The 23098-nt window shown below is 39.4% G+C and overlaps 1 protein-coding gene across 1 annotated transcript; it reads right to left on the bottom strand.

The window, feature by feature from the left end:
* Window positions 1-453: 453 nt before the first annotated feature.
* leo1 (LEO1 homolog, Paf1/RNA polymerase II complex component) lies at window positions 454-22217 on the bottom strand. The gene is made up of 14 exons (XM_085805201.1): window positions 22102-22217; window positions 20518-20663; window positions 19370-19725; window positions 17909-18117; window positions 17038-17139; window positions 16838-16932; window positions 15484-15632; window positions 15302-15386; window positions 15081-15175; window positions 12299-12433; window positions 9266-9401; window positions 5285-5477; window positions 3402-3499; window positions 454-842 (listed from the first exon to the last, which is right to left on the bottom strand). Exons 1-14 carry the CDS (start codon window positions 22157-22159, stop codon window positions 720-722), a joined length of 1980 nt encoding a protein of 659 aa, XP_085661327.1. The 5' UTR covers window positions 22160-22217; the 3' UTR covers window positions 454-719.
* Window positions 22218-23098: the final 881 nt, after the last annotated feature.

The following is a 23098-nucleotide window of genomic DNA, read 5'->3' as shown; positions in this document are numbered from 1 at the left end:
TTTACACTCATTGACCTCTTTTCATAGGTTTAAATATTCTGTGTCTTCTTATTTTGAGTTAAATTGCACATGTTTCAGATGATTTATATCAATATTTTTTCATTTTTGTAACACACTGTAATTTTTAATTTGAATATTATGTTATTATTTTACATTTCTCTTAGTTCTATTAGGCTACTGCTACGGCCATTTGCAGCCATCGAGAGGTTGTGTCCATTCTTGTACTCATTTCTTTTATGTCTGTGTTGATGTCTGTTGTCTTTGTTGTTGTATGTTTGTAGATTGTTGATTGTGTTTTGTCTCTTTTTGGTTTGTAATGTGTATTAGGACCCCTCGAAAACCAGAGGATTCCTCTCAAGGGGTTTTTATCCTATTAAATAACATTTCTGAATGAACAACAACAGTAATTGATCAGCGTTAGAAAAGACGAAGCGGCTTCAGTCGCGAAGCTTCGGTTACGTAACAACCACTTCTTTATTGTTCCTCATTTCTGCTGTACAACAACAACATCAACACATTCACACATTCACACACTCACCTACACACTCACACACATTCACTCACAGCTCTTAGGAAAATATACAAAAAAAACAAAATATGGCTGTTTGTTTGTACTGACGCCACGACGACACAGCGCCGCCGCGATTAAAAAAACAAGAAGAAAGAAAGAAAAAGACAGAGATTAGAGACGTCAGAGCGAGGTCAGGTGGTGTCGTTGGTTACTCGTCGTCTTCCTCTTCGTCCTCGTCTTCTTCGTCACTGATCACGTACTTCTTGGGCTTCTTGGCGGTCGTTTCCTCCTCGTCGTCCTCGGCCTTCCTCTTGCCCGACTCCTCCCCCTCCTGCAGCACAGACACACACACACACACACACAGACACACACACACACACACACACACACACACAGGAAGCAGAGTGAGTGTCTTTTCTTTTATATCTCTCTATTTGCATATTCTTTTATTCAAACACTACAACATTCAATACTTTAGGGTCAGTGACGCTCAGACTCGGTGTAAACCAGCGGTGTAGACTAATGTTACCTAGCAACCAGTGGTGTAGTCTAATGTGTTGTAGTGGGTAAACTGCTTTCTAGGTGGTAAACTGTTCATACTTGTATCACATAGACGCTGCTTCTCTAACTGTTTTATATCAAGGACCCAAAACTGACACAAACTAGACCACGGACCCCCATTGGACAACACACCAGAAATACACAAACTATCAATGTACGTTTGAATTAGGCCTAGCTACATTTTAGAAAGATTATAGAGACATTTCTGGGGAAAAAAGGGTACAATTTCTCCAAAAAAGTTGAAACATTTCCAGAAAAAAGTGGTAAAAAATTCTCACAAAAAAATAAACAAAAAGGTTTAAAAACTTTTAGAAAAAAGTGGTAAAATTTCTCAGAAAAAGTGGTAAAATAAAAAAATAAAAAAATAAAAAAATTATAAAAAAAGTGGTAAAATTTAAAATATATGTATTAAATAGTAAAAAAAAAATGTTTTAATTGAGAGGAAACTAGTGAAATTACTCAAGAATTCTAGAAAATTCCTCAAAATATTATAGAAAAATGTGGTAAAATTTCTCAAAAAAAGTAAACATTTCTTTAAAAAAAATAGTTAAAAAAAAATTAAAGCAATGATTAAAAAAGTGAAAATATTCTAGGAAAAAGTTTCACGAAAAAGTAGTGGACCCTTGAACCCTGTCAACCCTCCCACTCTGAGAACCACTGACATTTACTTTAGTTAGATAGTTTAGTTGTACTGGCTATACTGAAGTATTTATGTATTTTCAGTGGTATACTGAGTACACCTGAGTATCACATAGACCAGTGGTTCTCAACCTTTTTGAGTCGCGACCCCCAATTTAACATGCACTTCTGTCCGCGACCCCCCCCCCCCCCCCCCCCCCCCCCCCCCCCCCCCCCCCCCCCCCCCCCCCCCCCCCCCCCCCCCCCACCCCCCCACACACACACACACACACACACACACACACACACACGCCAGTGTGAACGCATGATGGATAAAGCGCAGCGCTGTCCGCGGTGGGGTTTTTTTTTTTTTTTGCCTTTTTAGTTCTTGATCCCTGCGCTGAAAAAATCTATTGGCTGCTGTAGTTTTGTCTCCATGGCCAATGTTTCGACCTGGAGGTTTTCATCAGGGCAAAAGAACAAAACAAAGTGACGGAGTTTAAATAGATGCGGGTGGCGAGTTGATGCGGTGTCCACACACCCGGGCTGGTTTATGTGACATGCGAGGACCTGTCGGCGCAGGAGCGAGTGGAGCGTGGATGCGAGCCAGTCTCCTTCAACCATGCACGGAAAAGGGGAATGATAAGAAAAATGTTTCTAATTTATTAAGAAACAATGCCCAGGGCAGCAATGCATGCCAAGAAACATGTCATTCATTTATCCCCTCCAGTCAACACAGTTGGACACACACAACTCAACTGACGTGTAAATGTAAATAAGTGTTTCAATAGCACTTTTACGATACACGTTTATATCGATAACGTCTGGAAAACCACCTCATGAGAGCGTAAAAATGTTTTTGCGATATTTGAGACTTTTTTTCAAAGTTAAGGTGTCTCCATTACCTGTTTTTACCAGAATCTCACGCGCACAGACCAGAACCATACCGCTTGATACAATGAATTTTGGACAAACAATGAAGCGAAAAAAAACCACTAAAACAACTCTCTGTAACGACCTTTACTGTTATAATGTTTAAGTAGCCTAATGATTAAGTTTAAGTTCTGCGATTTCAGACTGTCTGTGAACGCATGGCCCTATGTGGTGATGAGGTGAGGTGAGGGGCAGGAGAGAGAGAGCGGTGTCTGTGTGAAATGAGAAGGGCAGACATGAGACAAGTGGACAGGTTCGTTGTTGTTGTTTTGGTGTAGTTACGGCCGACAGTAACTGGTTTTGAGTAATACAATGCATGTTTGAGAGTCGCTCGTCGTCCTTCTAACGTCCGGTCGGACGCTACATTAATTAATTAATTAATTTTGCATATTTATATTTTTCCAAAATGATTTGGCGACCCCCAGAAATCATCTCGCGACCCCAACTGGGGTCGGGACCCCAAGGTTGAGAATGGCTGACATAGACTACACCACTGGGCCCATCCCATAATAACACACACGCACTGCACCGGTGGCTTAGAGACGTTCTGTGCAGCTTAGTCAGGATTCATCGTGTTTACACAGCAACAATCAGGACTCATGTGTGTGTGTGTGTGTGTGTTCCTCCTCCTCACAGGGTGTTCTGTGCTGTTCAGTTCATGTGAGGCCACTGTTGTTATACGTGTGTGTGTGTGTGTGTGTGTGTGTTGTTGTGCGGCCTCACAGCGCCCCCTGTCTGCTGCACCGCGCCGCTGCAGCAGCTTCACAGCTTCACTCACCTCGTCACTGTCCAGCTTCTTGGCCTTCATCAGCCGCTGAGCTTTGTCCTCGTCCGAGCCTTCGTCGCTGTCGGACGAGTAGATCCTCGCTCGCTCCTCTGTGGCCGCGGAGAGAGAGAGAGAGAGAGAGAGAGAGAGAGAGAGAGAGAGAGAGAGAGAGAGAGACAGAGAGAGAGTTCAGTCATCAGAGTTCAGGACAAGATAAGCTCTGCTGCTCCCGTATGGAGCTACATTTGTGTCTTTATTATTCAATCAAAAGAAAAGTTGATTTAAACAAAAAATAGATTTTCAATTAAAACAAACATCACTTCAATTAAAAATAAGGGTTTGAATGCAAAAAAAATATTTGAGAGCAAAAAAATGCATTCAAGCACTTTTTTTTTTCTTTGATTGAAAAGGTTTTTTGAAAATGTTGAACTATCCCTTTAAAATGTTTCCTATTATTTTATTTTATTTTTTAGGGATTTTCCAGGATTCCCAGGAGGACGGTGGCTCTGTCCCGGGAATTGGAAAGAGTGTGTCAAAAGAGTCCCCATCGAGTGGATTGCGATTGTGAAAGAATTATATGACATGAAAAAGGAAAAACTGACTTTCTCCTTGAACCTGTGCACGGATAAATTCACTACATACTGGAGGAAATGGACAACTCATCTGGAATAAGTGGCCCCTCGTCACAGCGGGACACAGTTAGCATTTACTAATGTGACCGATTGTGTTTTGTTTTGTTTGAGTACATGTGGTACTTTATGCTTTATGATATGAAGGAAAGACTGTGGGTAAACAGAACTAAAAGAACTGAAATGTCTTTAAAACCTGGACCGAGCCCCATCTCTTAACATGTACATGTCATATTGATTCATTGTCCCCCTGTGTATTTTATTTTCTCCATCTGTGCCCTTTTTTTAATGTTCTTTTTTTTCTTATTTTTTCTATATATGTGTGGTGGCCTGGGAAAACCCTTCACATGGTGGGATTTTGACATTTTCATTTTTTGATATTTCCATAAACTAGAAGTTTTCAGCCATTCATAACTGTTTGAATAACTGAGATAGCTCTTTCAGATCAAAATTTATGGGCATTTTAATCTAGTATGAGCAAAAAACTGAAAAGTGAGAAAAATGGCTTTAACTAGAACGTTGCTGTTTTAACCCTCTAAAGACGAGTGTTTTACAAAACATCAAACAGCTTCTGAACCGTTTATGATAGAGACGAGCTGTAAACTGTATCTGAATCGTGTGGTTTTCTGCTTTCCGAGGGTCCCTGAATGGTGCCTCTATGACAAGAAGAGACCGTAAAGGGTGCCTGTAATCACGTGGTACGGGAACAGACGCTAACCTAGCATAGCATTGATGCTAATCCGAACGTAGCATCGGCGCTAAACAGAACTTATCATCGGCACTTGCACAAGTTTTACAAAACATCAACAACATATTATAACTTCCAAACCGTTTATGATAAAGACGAGCTGTAAAAAAGCATCTGAATCACAGGATTCTCTGCTTTCCGAGGGTCCTTGAATGTTTCCTCTACAACAACAACGGACCTCCTCTCCTCTAGTGCTGCTGCTGCAGATCAGTGCTGTGGCTCAGCTGGAAACAAAACGCTTTACTCGCCACAAAAACATAAAAATAAGTACTTTCCATTTTGTTTTCTTAAAATATTTATTCACCACGATGTAGTAGAGAGTTCAAAGTACCAGAATCACACTAAATATCACAATCGTGGAAATAGTGCTTTTCCACCTATTTTGGCTATTTGCCACAATCGAACGTCAGCGACATCCGACGGGTTTTCCCAGGCAACCACACATATAATAAAACTTCTTAAAAATAAAGTTTAAAAAAAAGAAAAGAGTGTGTGTGTGTGTGTGTGTGTGTGTGTACCTCTCAGTCCTCCTCCTCCCTTGTACTTGCTCTTGATGGCGGCGAGGCTGATGGCCTCCTCTCCCTCCTCCTCGTCGTCGTAGCGATCTGGCTCCAGGTAGCTGCTGCTCAGACCGCGCTGGTGCTGCTTCTCCCTCATCCTCCGCTGCTGAGACTCCCGACGGATCGAAGCTCGCAGCCGCTCCTCCTCTTTCTACACACACACACACACACAGATAGATCATGTTTTAGTGACACTGATACTGGACTGATGACGATGTGGCCGACTCTCCTTCACCTCCAACACAAACACAAACTCACTCAAACAATCAACAATCGACTGAACAAACACATTAAACACCGACGCTGCTGCTGCTGCTGTGGGACCGGTCAGTTCAGCTTCAATTTAAAAACCACACTGAAAAAACTCTAAATCTTACCAAGAATATTTGTCTCCAGTCAAAAATGAAATTTCTGGTCAAAACAAATCTCATCCTACTTAAAATAAGACTCATCACATTAAAAGCAGCTTGTTTTTAGACACTTTTTACTTCTTTCAAGCAGATTTTCACTTGAAATAAGTAGAAAAATCTGATAGTGGAGCAAGTTTTTCTTCTTTATTACAAACACAAAAACTGTCTTTCACTGGCAGATTTTTATACTTATTTCAAGTGAAAATGATCTAAAAACAAGTTCATTTTTTAGGTGATGAGTCTTATTTTAAGTGAAAAGAGTTCAGTTTTGACTAGAAATTAGACATTTTGACAAGAAATAAGACAAATATTCTTGGAAGGATTTGGAGTTTTTACAGTGCAGTGGAACGAGCTTCACCACTGATCAGACCAGTTTAGGAGTTTAGTCTCCAGGTCTGGTCTCTCTCCTCCTCTGTGTCTCTAACCCTCCTCTCCTCCATGGAGCGGTGGATAAGGTTATTCATCATCTACCATGTTACCATGGTGATATCTGTGTAGTCTTATCTGTCATCAACCAGAGATTACGGGTTACGGGTTAGCGCGTTACGTTTGTGTGGCGGTGTTGCTATGGAGACGAGAGCTGGGACACCGGGTCGGAGGCTCTGATCCTACAAGGTTGGTTTTCAGCCAAGAGACGCTCCATTCTCCCTGGAACTAGTTACTAGGCACTGGTTTAACCAGAACTAGTTACTAGGCATTGGTTTAACCAGAACTAGGACTAATAGGGACACATGGAGCTGAGTTAAGGTAGAAATACTACTCTTTAAGTCTCTCACTGTAAAAACTCAAAATCTTTCCAAGAATATTTGTCTTATTTCTTGTCAAAATGTCTCATTTCTAGTCAAAACTAATCTCTTTCCACTTAAAATAAGACTCATCGCCTTAAAATGAACTTGTTTTTAGATCATTTTCACTTGTTTCAAACAAATTTTCACTTGAAATACCGTATTTTCCGCACTATAAGGCGCACCGGATTATAAGACGCACCTTCAATGAATGGCCTATTTTAGAACTGTTTTCATATATAGGGCGCACCGGATTATAAGGCGCATACGTAGATGACCATTTAGTAGCCCGGGCGTTTATAAGAACCAGGCGCGTATTTGCAACAGGCTACAATTTATTTTTGCAATGAGCAGCACCAGACCATCATGCAAAGAACAAGGTGGTCACCCGCTGGAACAAAACTACTCCCGACATCTTTATTGACATCAGACAATAAATACAAAGACAGTTTGTCTGTGTAACCGCGACACAGGGAGCTGATCAGAGCAGTGTTATGAATGATAACGGGAGGGGGGGTCGATCGCAGTAATCTCAACACTGTACATTAGCGCATTTATCTATTTGTCTTTGTCTATTAGTAGTCCAGCGCGACCTATCCCGCTGGCGCACCTGTGTTTGTGTGTCTGTCTGTGTGTGTGTGTGTGTGTGTGTGTGTGTGTGCGCCTGCATGTGAGAGAGAGAGCGAGAGGAGGGGCTGACTGACAGAAGAGGTGAGAGCCGGTGATACGCTGTTAAAAAAACTTTTGTTTTCTGTGCAAGACTATGGTAAACACTTAATCGCCCGGGCGTTTAATTGAACCGGCGTTTATTTTGCCAAATGAGCTCGGACCCCGGCGGCTGTTAGAGCACAGGCGCGTATTTGCACGCGGGCGATTATTTGGTCATCTACGGTAGAATAGAAGATACTGCAGTCAAACTGGGGTTACGTTATGCATCCCCTAGATGGAGCTGAGTATGAATCAACCAATTAACCAATTGATCCATATATAAGGCGCTCCGTATTATAAGGCGCACTGTCGTTTTTTGAGAAAATTAAAGGCTTTTAAGTGCGCCTTATAGTGCGGAAAATACGGTAAGTAGAAAAATCTACCAGTGAAAGCAGGTTTTTTTGTGCTTGTAATAAGGAAGAAAAAATTGCTCCACTATCAGATTTTTCTACTTATTTCAAGTGAAAATATAATTGAAAAAAAGTAAAAAGTGTCTAAAAACAAGCTACTTTTAATGTGATGAGTCTTATTTTAAGTAGAATGAGATTTGTTTTGACTGGAAATTACATTTAACTAAAATAAGACAAATATTCTTAGTAATATTTTGAGTTTTTGCAGTGCTGTCCTGCTTCCTGTTGTAAAGACTCAGTGTTACAGATGAACTCTGTGTCTGTTTGTTCTGCTGAATCTTCACTGGTCCAACTCCTTCATCTCGTTCTCAGAATAAAAGAAGAAGCAGCAGCTGATTCATCAGAAAACTAAAAACCGTTCACTAATGAGATTTGTCAGATATCTCTTCTAACTTTGCTGCTGCAGCAAAAACAGCATTAACATTATAATTTCATTAATGATATTAACATTATAATCAACACCCTGAACCTGGATATTTCAGTTAAAACCGTTTCTTCTGGGAATAATCTGTTCTTCCAGGGAAATAAAGCTGCTTCTATGAAAAACAAACGGCCACGTGGAGCTGGAACTCTAATAAACTATAATTAAACTATGATTAAACGTTTGTATTGGAAACAACAACAACAACAACAACAGAGTGAGAGGTCACGTGTCATCAACTCGACCGCTGAACGACCTCCTTACGTAACCGTGTCAGGTTGTGTCTTTATGTAAACACCTCATGATGCTTGTCAACATGTTTCTGTCGCCGTGGTAAATAGATAAAATAATTTTAAATAAATAAAATAATTAGTTCAAACACACAATTAAGTGGAAAATGTGATTTCTGCTGTTGAAACATGTTATGTCAAATGTCATAAGAAAAATACTATGATGAAGATAAAGTATTCTGTGAGTAACGGGGGCGGGACTAGATCAGGGTTTATACAGGAACCTTGAAGTTAATTCTAAAACCTTTTGAAGACTTTTTCAAGACCTTCTCAATATTTTTCAACACCTCACCTCCACTTCAAGCTGTAACATTTACATCAGTGACACTTTCAACTTAACAGTTTTAGTTTGTGATAAAGACTTTAGACCACTATGATGCTACAGAATTCAAAATAGGTTAGGATAATAGATCAAAAAATATATTAAAAAAAACATTGCTCCACTCTCAAAAAACAAAAACAACAATCTTCTTTTCTTTTTTATGTACCGGTTCATCTTTGTTTTTTTAATAAAATGAATAAATTCACACACTTTCACAATGTTTTTTAGGACTCAAACTCTTGGACAGCTAATTCAAAGAAATACCTTCAAAATTTAAGACTTTATAAAGTCGTGAAAAGACTTTTTAATACTTTTTAAGGGTCTTAATTTTCCCCAAAATTGATTTATCACCTTTTAATACTTTTCAAGACCCCGCGGATACCCTGTAGATAAGCTTTTGCTTCTCCTGCTTTCCCTTTCGGACATGTGAAATGTATGATTTAAACTAAGATGATGTGTGACGCTGATTGATCCAACTGACATGCCGAAATAAATAATAAAAATAATAAAATAACAGAGGAAACAGAAACACAGCAGCACAGACAGACTCACTCAGACAGGAAGTGACGGTTTGTTTTTGTTTAGTTTCTCACCTTGATCATCTCGTTGCGGTGCGACTCGGGGTCTCGTCCGGCCATCGGCAGGATGCGGATCTTCTGCGTCTTGGAGCAGCGGTCGGCCAGAGACAGAGTCATCTTCCTGTGGGTGGCGCTGTCCGTGGAGTGAGGCCTGGAGGGACCACGCAACCACACAAGTTTAGGTTTAAATACGTATATATACATATATTGCATTGAGGTTGGGGAAAACACATACAGAACAAATACAAATTCTATTTTTTAATTGCAAAAAAAGGCTGTAAGAATCATCAGTAATAAACCTTTCTGTGAGCCAACCAACCCACTATTTAGTCGCCTGAACATTTTGAAATTCAGGGACTTAGTTGATTACATTACAATACAAACCATGTACAAAGCAAAAAATAAACTTCTTCCTCAAGATATCCAGAATTAAAATGTTTAAAATGAAGGATTCCAGTTATAACCTGAGAAGACCACTGTCTTTCTGTTAGAGGGGTTAACATCTGGAATAATTGTCCTGAAAATATTAAATTATGCTGTACTCTAGTCGGCTTTAAAAGACTTTATAAGAACAACATCATTTCTCGTGACAGTGTGGAAAATTAAGTTCAATGACTTTGCGTTGTGCACTATTCTTTATTTTGTTGTGATCAGAAATGTAAGTGAACTGATTAGTTTCAAATGTCTGTGATCTGACCCTTTTGAATTAATGAGTATAATGTTTTAAGGTAAAAGGTGTCGGGGTTTATAAGCTTTGGCTTCAACCTACACCCTTTTGCTTATATATGCTTGATATATACCGAAATAAATAAATTCATTCATCCATTCATTTACATCTCAATAACTTGAGTCAGGGAGAAGATGTAACTACGGTCTCTGACACAGCGCCCCCTGCTGGTCTGGAGTTATCTGTCACTTTACGTCAACACGTCAACATCAACAACACCTGGGACCTCGATACAAGAAGCTACAGGAAGCTGAAGCTCACTGTTCTCATTGTGTTGGTCACGGCAGAGGGAGAAGGAGAAAGAAATCAAAACTCAACATCAAACTCATCAAATACACAATCCAACAACTCCACAACGCTCTGGTGGACAAGTTGTGAGCTGCACATTCACCACGCTATGAGATAATAACACAACGTTACCACACAGAGTTGTTTTAGAGGGAAATACAGAGACTGTTGATGAAAAACTGTCCCTGAAGGCAACGTGCATCAGTGGTTTTGCATGAATTTCCCTCTACAACAACTCTGTGTGGTAACGTTGTGTTATTATCTCATAGCGTGGTGAATGTGCAGCTCACAACTTGTCCACCAGAGCGTTGTGGAGTTGTTGGATTGTGTATTTGATGAGTTTGATGAGGGAAACCAATTAAGAAATCCCATAATGAGCCTCCGTAGCGTAGCTCTGAGCAGCTCACGGCTCTGCTCCGCCGTTCTAAAAACAGCTTGTTTTTGTTTCCAGATCCTGAGTCTCATATTTGTTTAGAACTATGAATAGATATAAAATATAAACTAGAGAAACTAAGAGCATAGTCAGTCAGCCTAATGAACAATGCCCCAGTTCTCCTAAACCTATGGACAGACACTCTGCACTACAACAATTTGCACAATAACTTATTTAGTAAAATTTTGTATATATATATATATATATCTTTATTCTATTCTTTTATATAGTAGGCTATATGTGTATTTATATTATGCGTATACTGCTCTGGGCAATAAAACAGTTCTGATTCTGATTCTGATTCTGATTCTAAAAACTAGAGAAACCAAGAGCATAAATAAATCTCTTTGGTAAAAGAAAAGAAAATGAGCTCGTTTTAACCCGGAGCAGCTGCAGCTTTAACCCTCATCACAACTCTACTGTTACGATGATGATGATGATGAAACTGAATCAGATCCAGTGGTAACGTCCTGTCTCTCTGATTGGACGCTGCTGCTGCCCCTAGTTGAAGCAGCTCTGGCCGGCGCCCGGCTGCTCGCCATGTGGCCTGACAGACAGAACATCCAGCTGGACTTTGGGCCCTAAGAGGCTTAAACAGGTGATCCATCCACAGACTTAGAGGTTGTGAATGAATGAATGAATGAATAGAAGAGAAGGCGGCCATTGTTGTTGATTCACTGCAGGTTCGTGTGTGCGTTTATGTGAATAGGACACTAGGATTAAACCGTAACAGGACTGCAAGAAAAGAACATCTTTGAGTGGGACATTAGTGTATGACATCTTGCTGAGAGCTGGTTTATGAAGACCGTTATTATAACAAAGAGAAAGTGGAGATTAACGTATTAAAAGACATTATTTTCCAACAAAGTAAAGATAGATGGGCATTAGATATTTGGAGTAAACCAAAGCTGCGTACTTACTGTGAAATAAAACAGGTATTTGGCCCAGAAAACTATGTTTTGTAGCTATATACATCTTTTTCAGTTGAATATATTAGCATTTTCTTTATTTCTCGAAAAGGCCTGGGCAACGAGACGAAGAGCGATATATAGTTGAGTACTGAAAGTAATCTGAAACTGTTTATTTATGTGTCACACCTGTGTGGCAGGCAATACACTGCAAAACTCAAAATCTTACCAAGAATATTTGTCTTATTTCTAGTCAAAACAAATCTCATTCTACTTAAATAAGACTCATCACATTAAAAAGCAGCTTGTTTTTAGACACTTTTTACTTCTTTCAAGCAGATTTTCACTTGAAATAAGTAGAAAAATTTGACAATGGGGCAAGATTTTCTTTCTTATTACAAGCACAAAAACTTGCTTTCACTGGCAGATTTTTCTACTTATTTCAAGTGAAAATTAGTTTGAAACAAGTGAAAATGATCTAAAAACAAGTTAAATTTTAGGTGATGAGTCTTATTTTAAGTGGAAAGAGATTAGTTTTGACTAGAAATTAGACATTTTGACAAGAAATAAGACAAATATTCTTGGGAAGATGTTGAGTTTTTGCAGTGTACCAACAGGAAGGACTGTCTAGCCTTTGTATTTGTCATTAAATGTGTCTTGTAGTCCCATATGGGCAGGTGAGAGTGTGTTACCTGAAGGTGAGCTTGGTCTTGAACACGGCTTGTCCCTGCAGACCGGTTCCCTGGCGGATGAACAGGTGGTTGTGGTCGCCCTGCAGCGGCGCCTTGTACACGTCAAACACCTCGTTTCCCAGGTGGAGCGACATGCTGAGGGACGGGGACAGGAAGTCACACAGAGACCGATGCAACACACACAAACACACACACACACACACACACTGAGGCCTTGTCCACACGGAAACGCAGCTTCCTCCTGTAACGGCTCGGCATTAAAGGGATAGTAGTATTTTTTAAAGTGGGGTTGTATGATCTCCAAATAGCCCCTAAGTACTTTAATTGCAGTAGAAGACTCTCTGCACTCCTCCCGTTAGCAACGCCAGCCCATAATAGCCCTGCCCAGAGATTTACAACATACAGTGTTGTGAACAGACCCAAAGAAACGGCCTATTTTCACGGCCTAAAAGAGGTTTTACCTGAAAAAAAATACACAGTTCCATTGTTCACTATAATATATTTTTTTCCAGCCCTTCAAAGTGCAGGAAAAACACAGTTTTTATTTGGACCGAACCAACTCACGTATCCCTCCGCCCAGGGTTAGCGCCCGCCGATCAGCAGTTGGTTAGCTCAGGTAAAACCTCTTTTAGGCTTTCTTCTTTGGGTCTGTTCACAACAATGTATGTTGTAAATCTCTGGGCAGGGCTATTATGGGCTGGCGTTGCTAACGGGAGGAGTGCAGAGAGTCTTCTACTGCAATTAAAGTACTTAGGGGCTATTTGGAGATCATACAACCACACTTTAAAAAAATGATACTATCCCTTTAAACTCTCCCAGGAGGTTCTTTACGCAACGGAAAAGGATTTGGTTTATCAAAACAACCTGTTTTTTGTTCTAATAAATAAATCAAATCAACTAGAGCTGCAACAATTCAATCAATGAATCCAACAATAATCGATTATTAAATTAATCATCAACTATTTTGATAATCTAATAATCAGTTTGAGTAGTTTTTAAAGAAAAAAAAGTCAAAATTCTCTGATTCCAGATTCTCCTGTTGTCCTCCTGGGTCAAGGAAGGAAGGAAGGAAGGAAGGAAGGATAAAGGGAACGATGGGAGGAAAGAAGGAAGAGAAAACGGAAGGAAAGACAGAAGGAGGGAGGGAACAGATGGGTCAAAAAGGAAGGAAGTAGTAAGGACGAAGGGAAGGAAGGAAGCAAGGGAAAAAGGATGTGGAAAGAAGGAAGGATGGAGGAAGTGAACAGGACAACAGGGTTAAATGTGAATATCTCTGGTTTCTTTGTTCCTTTGTGACAATAAACCGAGTCTCTCTTTGGTTTGTGGACAAAACAAGACATTTGAGGACGATGTCGTCTGGTGGTTTGAGAAACACATTTAACATTTTATTGACCAAACAACTAATCGATTAATCATTTAAATAATTGACAGATTAATCGATAATGAAAATAATCGTTAGTTGCAGCCCTAAAATCAAATCAAACCAAAGCTTCTTTGAGTAAGAGACACCAGTCTGGAACTGTGAACACAAATACTAAAGTAAAGTTGCCCCGATCCCGGACGAAGCGTTTTTCTTTTCTTTTTTTTCTTCAAAATAAATTAATTACAAAAAAGAAAAAGCTCAAACACGACTCTTTTCACTTTGTAAATTAAATAAACATTCCCTTCAATTGAGATATTTAGTCCTTGACCTCAAACATTTAACTTAAATTCTTCATTCAGCCAGTTTAAAGGACAATTCCAGGCAAATTCAACTCGGGGGTGTATTTTCATATCATTTTAGGTCTAACAGAAGGAATCTGAAGGTTTTCAGTTTAATGTCTCCTGTTTTGCGGTAGTTGCGTCTGTCCCCGCGTCGCCACGGCAACAATGAATGGGAGTGGATGTAAGTTCTGCTGTTTAGTCTGTTTCCATCCCTCAAAGCCACAGACAGCGTCAGATGGAGACTCAAACATGCACCCAGAAGTTTATTTACTTCAAGCAGCCGACATGTTTGTAAAACTAGATCTAATTCAAAGTCTGGCGGAGTCGAGACCCAAGTTGCCGTGCGCGGTGTGTTCAGGTGCAGTGGGAAGCTCCCGTTTGTGTCATAAACACAGGAATATCAACTCTTTACTTGCTTGAAGTGTACATGTTTTTCCACAGACAGCGTCAGGTGGAGACTCAAACATGCGCCGAGAAGTTTATTTACTTGAAGCAAGTCAAGAGTTGATATTCCTGTGTTTATGACACAAACGGGAGCTTCCCACTGCACCTGAACACACCGAGCGTCAACTTGGGTCTCGACTCCGCCAGACTTTGAATTAGATCTAGTTTTACAAACATGTCGGCTTGTTGAAGTAAATAAACTTCTGGCTGCATGTTTGAGTCTCCATCTGACGCTGTCTGTGGCTTTGAGGGATGGAAACAGCCTAAGCAGCAGAACTTACATCCGCTCCCATTCATCGCTGCCGTGGCGACGCGGGGACAGACACAACTACCGCAAAACAGGAGACATTAAACTGAAAACCTTCAGATTCATTCTGTTAGACCTAAAATGTTAGGAACATACAGCCTGAGTTGAATTCGCCTGGAATTGTCCTTTAAGGCCACAGGTTTCCACTCTGGGACCTGTTTCTAAAAAATACTGTTTTCACCTCCGTCTGGAAGAAACACTGACATGATAAAGGAACGTACGTGGATTCACTGAAACCTGTATCCATGTGGACAAGCTCTAACACACACACATTAACACACACACACACACACACACATTAACACATTAACACATTAACACACTCACCTGCCGTCGGACCACTTGACGATCCGAGCGTTGCTCTCCCGGGTCTCGTTCCCCTCCTCGTCTTTCTTGGCCCTCCACCGGATCGTGTTCTCCACCTGCAGCAGACGAAGACACACAAAGACACACCGTCACCGTCAGCTGCAGCTTCACACATCAGGGGGTTTATTTCTATCTTTTATCTTTTATTTTTATTCTAATTTAATTTATTTTATCTATCAGACCTTCAGCTTGAGCCTGGTCCGACCTTCTTCATCCAACATCTCCTCGTCCTCAAACTCGTCCTCGTAGTACTGAGGGTCGAAGGGTCTGCACACAAACATTAAAACAAGACTCAATAAACCTGTTCAAATGTTCATTATTAAGCTCGTTAAACAGACCGTGTGTTTCCATGGCGACCACCGACCTGGGCTCCACCGACAGGAAGTTGGGCAGCTTTACAAAGTAAAGGTCCGAGCCCAGGTCTGTGCTGACTTTGGGGATCTCCACTTCGATGCGAGTCTCCGGTGCCGGTTCCTCATCGGCGTGTTCCCCCTCCATCCCATCCTCCGTATCCTAGTAACACACACACACACACACACACAGAGAACACACACACACAGAGAACACACACACACAGAGAACACACACACACACACACACACACAGAAAGAAAGAGAGAACATTTGAGAAAACAGAGTCAGACTCAATGAGCCGTGATAACAGGGATCGGCTCAGAGGATTAAAGAGGCTCAGAGGAAAAGAAGATTTAGGAAAAAGACTGAAAAATGAAAGAAGAGAGAGAGTGAGACAGACAGACAGACAGACACAGAGTGCGTTTACATGCAGTCATTAACCCTTTCATAACCAGAATATTAGCAATAACCCGGTTGCGTATGCCCATGTAAACACCAATATGCTCATATTCCGGTTTTTAAAAACCCTGAAAATGACTCCTGCGTGGGTTACTCCTTTTCTAACCCGTCGTGTGTACGCCTATCGGGATCTCCCCATGGAAAGGAATATTAATTTGTGTTCTGCGCATGATGGATGATGATCTTGATGTTGGTATTTTGACCTACGGGAACTACCGTACTTGTAAATATTGAAGACAGCTTACAGGTGTTTAATGAGCAACTTTCTGCGATGAGAGGTTTTGTACATTCAAGAAAATAGAAATAGACCGGGGGCTTTCATTCTCTCGGTCAGCGGAGGACACTGCGGTGAAAGACAATTTCGGGATGCGGGTTAACAACAAGCCTAAAAACCCAGCGACACCAAAATTTATAAGCGACTTCACAGAAAAACAAGCCCGAAGTCGCTTTTAACAAGCGTGCTGCTGTTCTTTATATTTTGCTATTTTATTATGTATAGTTTGTTCTTTATATTCTTATATTTTATGTTGTTATCGTCACTGTGTGTCTGTGTAATGCTGTTGCTGCACTGCAATTTCCCAGCTTGGGATCAATAAAGTCTATCTATCTATCTATCTATCTATCTATCTATCTATCTATCTATCTATCTATGACGTTCTCTGTGCGTCGTTGTTTTTAATCGGGATATCCCAAATGATTACAATTACCATGTAAACAGGAATAACTCTGTTTGCTCACACATGTAAACGGGTTATTCCGAATGTTTCAGAAACCGGAATATTGACTGCATGTAAACGTAGTCACAGAGAGACACAGAGGGAGGACACTCTGTCTCTCTCTCTGTGTCGGAGACTGAGACAAAGTTAGAGAGTGAAACAGACAGTGAGACTGAGACGGTTCCCGTACCAGCGGTTGTCCCGGGGTCAGAGGTTTCTCTGCGTCGCTGTCCGATGAGATGTCGTCAGCTTCTCCAAACAGGTCGTCTGCTGCTGTTTTCTTCCCTGAGGATCAAAGATGGAGGACGGAGCTGATCAGCAGGTCTGATCAACGATCAACGATCAACGATCAATAAAGTTTGATTTGAAGTAACAACAACAGTATCTGACCCTTCTTGGTTCCTACGTCGCTGTCCGAGTCCGAGTCCGAAGCAGCTTTGGGTTTCTTCTGTCTGATGAAGTCGTCCTCGCTGTCGCTGCCCTTCACTGACTCTGAAACACACCGTGACATCACACCATGACATCACACCATGACATCACACGACTGAGGTAATCTCATTATAATTCTTGCAAAGTTTTACATCCACAAATGTGAAACCTCTTTTTTTTGTGTTTTTATGAAAGAACTGGAGTTGTAAATCTATCAAAACTATCAGACTAAGCTCCCACTTTGATATTTTTAATTCAATTTCATTTTCCTTTGCTCGTGACCTCTGGCTTATTTTTTATTTCTATTAATTTATGTATCTATTTTCTGTATCATTTATTTGTTTTTCAGTTATTATTAATGTAATGTTTACCCTGTTGTTTCTAGGATTACTGCACTACTATGTGCAGTATGTTTTGTAAATGAGTGAAAAAAAAGCTGAAATAAATACTTTACAGTAAGGGTCCCTTAATTAATGTTAGTTAGTACATTATTAAGCATTAATATATACACTAATGTGTTAATTAATGCTGAGTAATGCATACATAACTTTGAGTAGTAAACATTAATTAACTGCTTACTAATAGGCTACATTAATTAATGTGTTTCCTAATCCTAAATAATACATAATAATGATTGTTAATATATCTGTAAACAGTTAATTAATGCTTAATAATGTACTAACTAACGTTAATTAAGGGATTGTAAAGTGTTACCAATATATAAATTGATTAAAAAAAGAGGAGGAGAGGAAGAGAGAACTGTAAAAAATAAAGAAATAAAATAAAAACGACAGGACGGAGGTGTGAATGAAGGAGCAGGACTTGAACAGACCTGACTTCCTGTTCCTCGGCCCCTCGTCGTCTGAGTTTTCTCTCTCCTCGTCGGAGTAGCGGCGTTTCTCCTCCTCGTCCTCCGATTGGTCGCTCTTGGCCCCGCCCCCCCACTTCTCGTCGTCTGATTGGTTCTCCCGGCCAGAAGCTTCTCCGTCGGAGTGAGGCGTGGCCGGTCCGGACTGAGGCGTCCCGGGGTCGCTGTGCACGCTGCGGCCAACACACACAATATACAATTACATTATTATAAATATTTATTAATAATATAATAATATTATTATTATACAATAATAATATTTATTTGTTCATACATTATTGAAAGTTATTTTTAATTTTACAGTTATTAAGATTATTTACCAACTGTAGATTTAAACCTCGGCTTCAAGCTTTCTTGGGTTTTTCCTCTGTGATGTTGTTAATTATTCAGATCACGTCTCGTCGTCTGACTGAATATATTTTAGGGAATAAAGTCGTAAATTTACGACTTTATTCTCGTATGAAATGTACAACTTTATTCTCGTAAATTACAACTTTATTCTTGTAAATTTATAAATTTACAACTTTATTCTCGTCATGTTATGACTTTTTTCTCGTAAATTTACGACTTTATTCTTGTAAATTTACAACTTTATTCTTGTAAATTTACGACTTTATTCTTGTAAATTTACAACTTTATTCTTGTAAATTTACGACTTTATTCTTGTAAATTTACAACTTTATTCTTGTAAATTTACGACTTTATTCTCGTCATGTTATGACTTTTTTCTCGTAAATTTACAACTTTATTCTTGTAAATTTACAACTTTATTCTTGTAAATTTACGACTTTATTCTCGTCATGTTATGACTTTTTTCTCGTAAATTTACAACTTTATTCTTGTAAATTTACAACTTTATTCTCGTAATGTTATGACTTTTTTCTCGTAGGAAATGTGCGACTTTATTCTCGTAAATTTACAACTTTATTCTTCTAAATTTACAACTTTATTCTCGTAAATTTACGACTTTATTCTCGTAAATTTACGACTTTATTCTCGTAAATTTACGACTTTATTCTCGTAAATTTACAACTTTATTCTTGTGATGTTATGACTTAATTCTTGTAAATTTACGACTTTATTCTCGTAATGTTATGACTTTTTTCTCGTAGGAGATGTACAACTTTATTCTCGTAAATTTACAACTTTATTCTCGTAAATTTACAACTTTATTCTCGTAAATTTACAACTTTATTCTCGTAAATGTACGACTTCATTCTTGTAAATTTACAACTTTATTCTAGTAAATTTACAACTTTTTTCTCTCACTGTCTTTGCTCCTTCAAACTCTTGTGAATGTTAGATTTCTCTTTGTTTTTCCATTTTCTATTCAGGAGGTTTTGTATCAACCAAATGTGATGAATAATAACTAATAACAAAGTAAATCCTGGTTTTGGTTCAGATAAAGTCCAGATGTTGTTGTACCTTCTGTCAGAGCGGACGCTGCCTCTGTCCGAGCGCACGCTGCCTCTCTCGGAGCGAGGACTTCCTCCTCCCGACATCCCGCTGCCGGCCGGGCTGCCGCCGTCCGACCGGTGTCCACCGCTGCTGCCGTGGCCGCCGCCGTGCTCGTCCTCATCGTCCTCGTCCCGGTGCCCGCGCTCCGAGCCGCTGTGCTGCTGCTCGGCGTCAGAGTGGTCGTGGTCGTGGTCGCGGTCGCCCCGGTCCGAGTGCATGCTGGCGTCCGACTGGTTCCCCGACCGCTCCGACTGGTTGTCGCTGCCGCTGCGCTGACTGTGCCGACTGTGCTGCTCGTCCTCGCTGTCGTCGCCAAACAGCTCCTGGTGGCGGGGAAGAAGGGAGGGGACGTGAGTTTACAGGGTTCCTACAGCTTAAGCCAAGTTAAATTTAAGACTTTTTAAGACTTTTTTAAAGCCACTTGAAATGAAATTTAAGACCAACTTCATAATAAACACAAATGCAGAAAAAAGAAAAAAAAAACACCACATCAATTACATAGGGTTATAGGGACAATTTGACCCACTTTCCTATGTGATCCAAGGTAAAGTGACTGCTACATGAACATTGGATTGTGTCTCTTTCCAGCTGTCCTTTCAAAATAAATGTCTCTTTCCAGCTGTCCTTTCAAAATAAATGTCTCTTTCCAGCTGTCCTTTCAAAATAAATGCATAAAAAGTCTGAAAAAACAAACAAACACTGACTCGGGAGCTGGAGGCGGTGAGAGATTTAGCGTTGACGGCCGCCACTAACTTCTCTATGTCAGAATGTTACCAATTATTTTGAGATTTGAGACTAATTACAATCATAAAATACCACTCACCAAGTGTTAACATTTTTAAGACGTTTGAAAAATGTATTTAAGACATTTTAATGCCAATTAAGGCCTTGTTTTTAGATTAATGAATTCAATGCCTTTTAAGACTTTTTAAGGATTTGTAAGAACCCTGTGTTTCCTCTAGGACACAGGACATCACCCTCACATACGATCTGCTGCTGTGCTGCGTCCGGATGCACACAGAGCAGCAGCGGAGTGGATTAAAAAATGTTTTAAAAAGACAACACGAGGACGTGTTTACATCTATGGACCTTATCTATGGGTCTATGGACCTTACCTTATTCATGCTGGGTTTTCCCGCCTCGTCATCATCGTCCCTCTCCCTGTCGCTGTCGCTGCCGCTGCCCGAGGCGTTGCTAGGCGACCGAGGTCTCTCCTGCTCCGAGTCCGAACCGGAACCGGAACCAGAACCAGAACCAGACACTGACGGACACAAACACAGACAGACTGTTAGTTTCATCAGTTCACAGCAGGTTGATTAATGAGGCGGTTGCTAAGTGACAGAGCTCTTTACAGTGGTTCCCTGATTGAAAACAGATGATGTTGTTGATGTTTTTCTAACGAACCACAGTAACTTCTCAGAATCCATTAACACAATTAAATATTCCAGTTTAATGTCTGAACTTTCCAAACATTAAGTCCTGAAGCCGTAGAGACGACAGGATGTGGTTTTATTTTACATTTACATTTCATTTCAATAAAAAAACACAGCAAGCTTCCCTGTTTTATATTTTTCTGTTTTTCATGTTGAGTTAGGATCTAACGTCTGATAAATAGTCTGATAAATAACCTTCATTTAACATCAGATCAGATCAGAAAAACTTTATTTATCCCCGGAGGAAACTGAAATGTCGTATCAGCAGCTACACAAGCAACAAAACAAAGACTGTTTAAAGAGAAGCAGTGTTGTACAGGCTGCTATAATTAACAGGCAGCTTCAAGGTAATAATAATCATTTTGTTATAATGTCAGATTAATATTATCTGTACGTTAATGGACTGACTGAACTGTACTAACAACAACTCCTCTAAAATCTTATCTTTGTTAGAGCTGTTGTTTATTTATGTTTAAATCATATGTGCATATATTGTTGTTTATTGATGTGTGACAAATACACATAATAAATATTAATATTGAACATTAGATTAACTGTAAAACAATTTTTCTTAAAGTGTTCCCGTCCAAATGCAAACAATAAGTCAATAAGTTCCACATTGGATATGTTCATATTAAAATAACTTAGAAAAAAAAATAGAGTATAAAATAGTATATACAACTGTAAAAATGTACTTTACAAGAAAAAAAACTGTTCAAATAGCCTATAAATATGGTTTATTCATATTTTACTGCTGAAACTGGTGTTTGTGGGGCCAGGTGGTCAGAAGTAATAGTCCTAATAATAATAATAATAATAATAATAATAGAAAATGCGTTTTGTTCAGTTTAGAGTTTATAGAAACATTAAACAGACTCTGATGATTTTATTGATCTGTTTAACTGAGTTAATAATAATAAACACTGGTTGTTGTTGGTGTCGTCCATGTTGTACTGACCGTAAATGAAACAAAGATTATTATTATTATCATTAACCATGCAGACAGAGAGGATTTCACCTGTTAATAACCTCTCATCAGTTTAAACCAACATTAACTGCAGCATTAAAATAAAAAACACATTTTCCTATCAACAATAAAACGTTAAAACCTGCTGAAGTTAATACCGCTACTGGTTCATGAAGCTCCGTCCTCTCACAGACTTCAGTTTCACTCAAATCTGCCTCGACTCTTTTATAATAAAGAATAAAAACTAAACTTTACCCTAAACAAAGGTTAATTTAATCTTTTTAATCGTTATTCTTTACCTCTCTGGTCGTTGTCGCTGTCTCCATCGCTGCCGAACAGTTCATCCATGTCCGCCATGTTTTCTCTTCTCTTCCAGACTGAAGCGGTGCAGCAGCGAAACGTGACCGGCCGGAAACAAAAGAGCGCGGAGTCACACGTTCTGTTTCCGGGTCAAACTGAAGTTAAAGGCCGGTTGGTGCAGTGAGTCCTGTCGGCCACAGGGCGGCGCTACAACACACCTATAGACTGTAGATACACACATAAGTGTTTAAAAAAATGGATATAAATTAAACCAGTAATCTTTGTATGACTGATTTATTCTGCGTGAGACCCTGACTAATACTCATAGTAGGCCTACACTGTAAAAACTCAACATCTTTCCAAGAATATTTGTCTTATTTCTTGTCCAAATGTCTCATTTCTAGTCAAAACTAATCTCTTTCCACTTAAAATAAGACTCATCACCTAAAAATTAACTTGTTTTTAGATAATTTTCACTTAAATTCACAATAAATAGAAAAATCTGCCAGTGAAAGCAAGTTTTTTGTGCTTGTAATAAGGAAGAAAAACTTGCTCCACTATCAGATTTTTTCTACTTATTCCAAGTGAAAATCTGCTTGAAAGAAGTAAAAAGTGTCTAAAAACAAACTGCTTTTAATATGATGAGTCTTATTTTGAGTAGAATGAGATTTGTTTTGACTAGAAATGACATTTTGACTAGAAATAAGACAAATATTCTTGCTAAGATACTTGAGTTTTTGCAGTGTAATGCTGCATTAGCATCAAAACAAAGAAGGCTAAATAAAAAATGATAATACATACGTAGTCTAAGAAAAAAAAAGGAAAAGTTAGGGGGAAGGGCCCACTTTAAGGGGGCCCAGAATTCCTAGCAACGGCCCTGATATAACCTAATGATATAGTAGGCCTACTTACAATAATGTGAGATTTGGTTTCATAATAGAGGACAAAAAAATAGAATGCAACATAAATAACTTGATTATACTCGCCAAATACTTT

The sequence above is a fragment of the Trachurus japonicus genome, chromosome 3 (genome assembly GCF_045865225.1).
Source record: "Trachurus japonicus isolate A0001 chromosome 3, Traja_1.0".
NCBI classification, from domain to species: Eukaryota; Metazoa; Chordata; class Actinopteri; order Carangiformes; family Carangidae; genus Trachurus; species Trachurus japonicus.
This window is presented reverse-complemented; position numbering and strand designations above follow the sequence as displayed.

Bases quoted from the DNA above. Each gene is read 5' to 3' on its own strand.
- leo1 (XM_085805201.1), bottom strand. From the start codon at position 22,159: ATGGCGGACATGGATGAACTGTTCGGCAGCGATGGAGACAGCGACAAC. The intron at 20,664-22,101 runs GTAAAGAATAAC...TGTGTCCGTCAG, and splicing joins CAGCGACAACGACCAGAGAG to TGTCTGGTTCTGGTTCTGGT. The intron at 17,140-17,908 runs GTCTGTTCAAGT...GGTGTGTTTCAG, and splicing joins GCCGAGGAACAGGAAGTCAG to AGTCAGTGAAGGGCAGCGAC.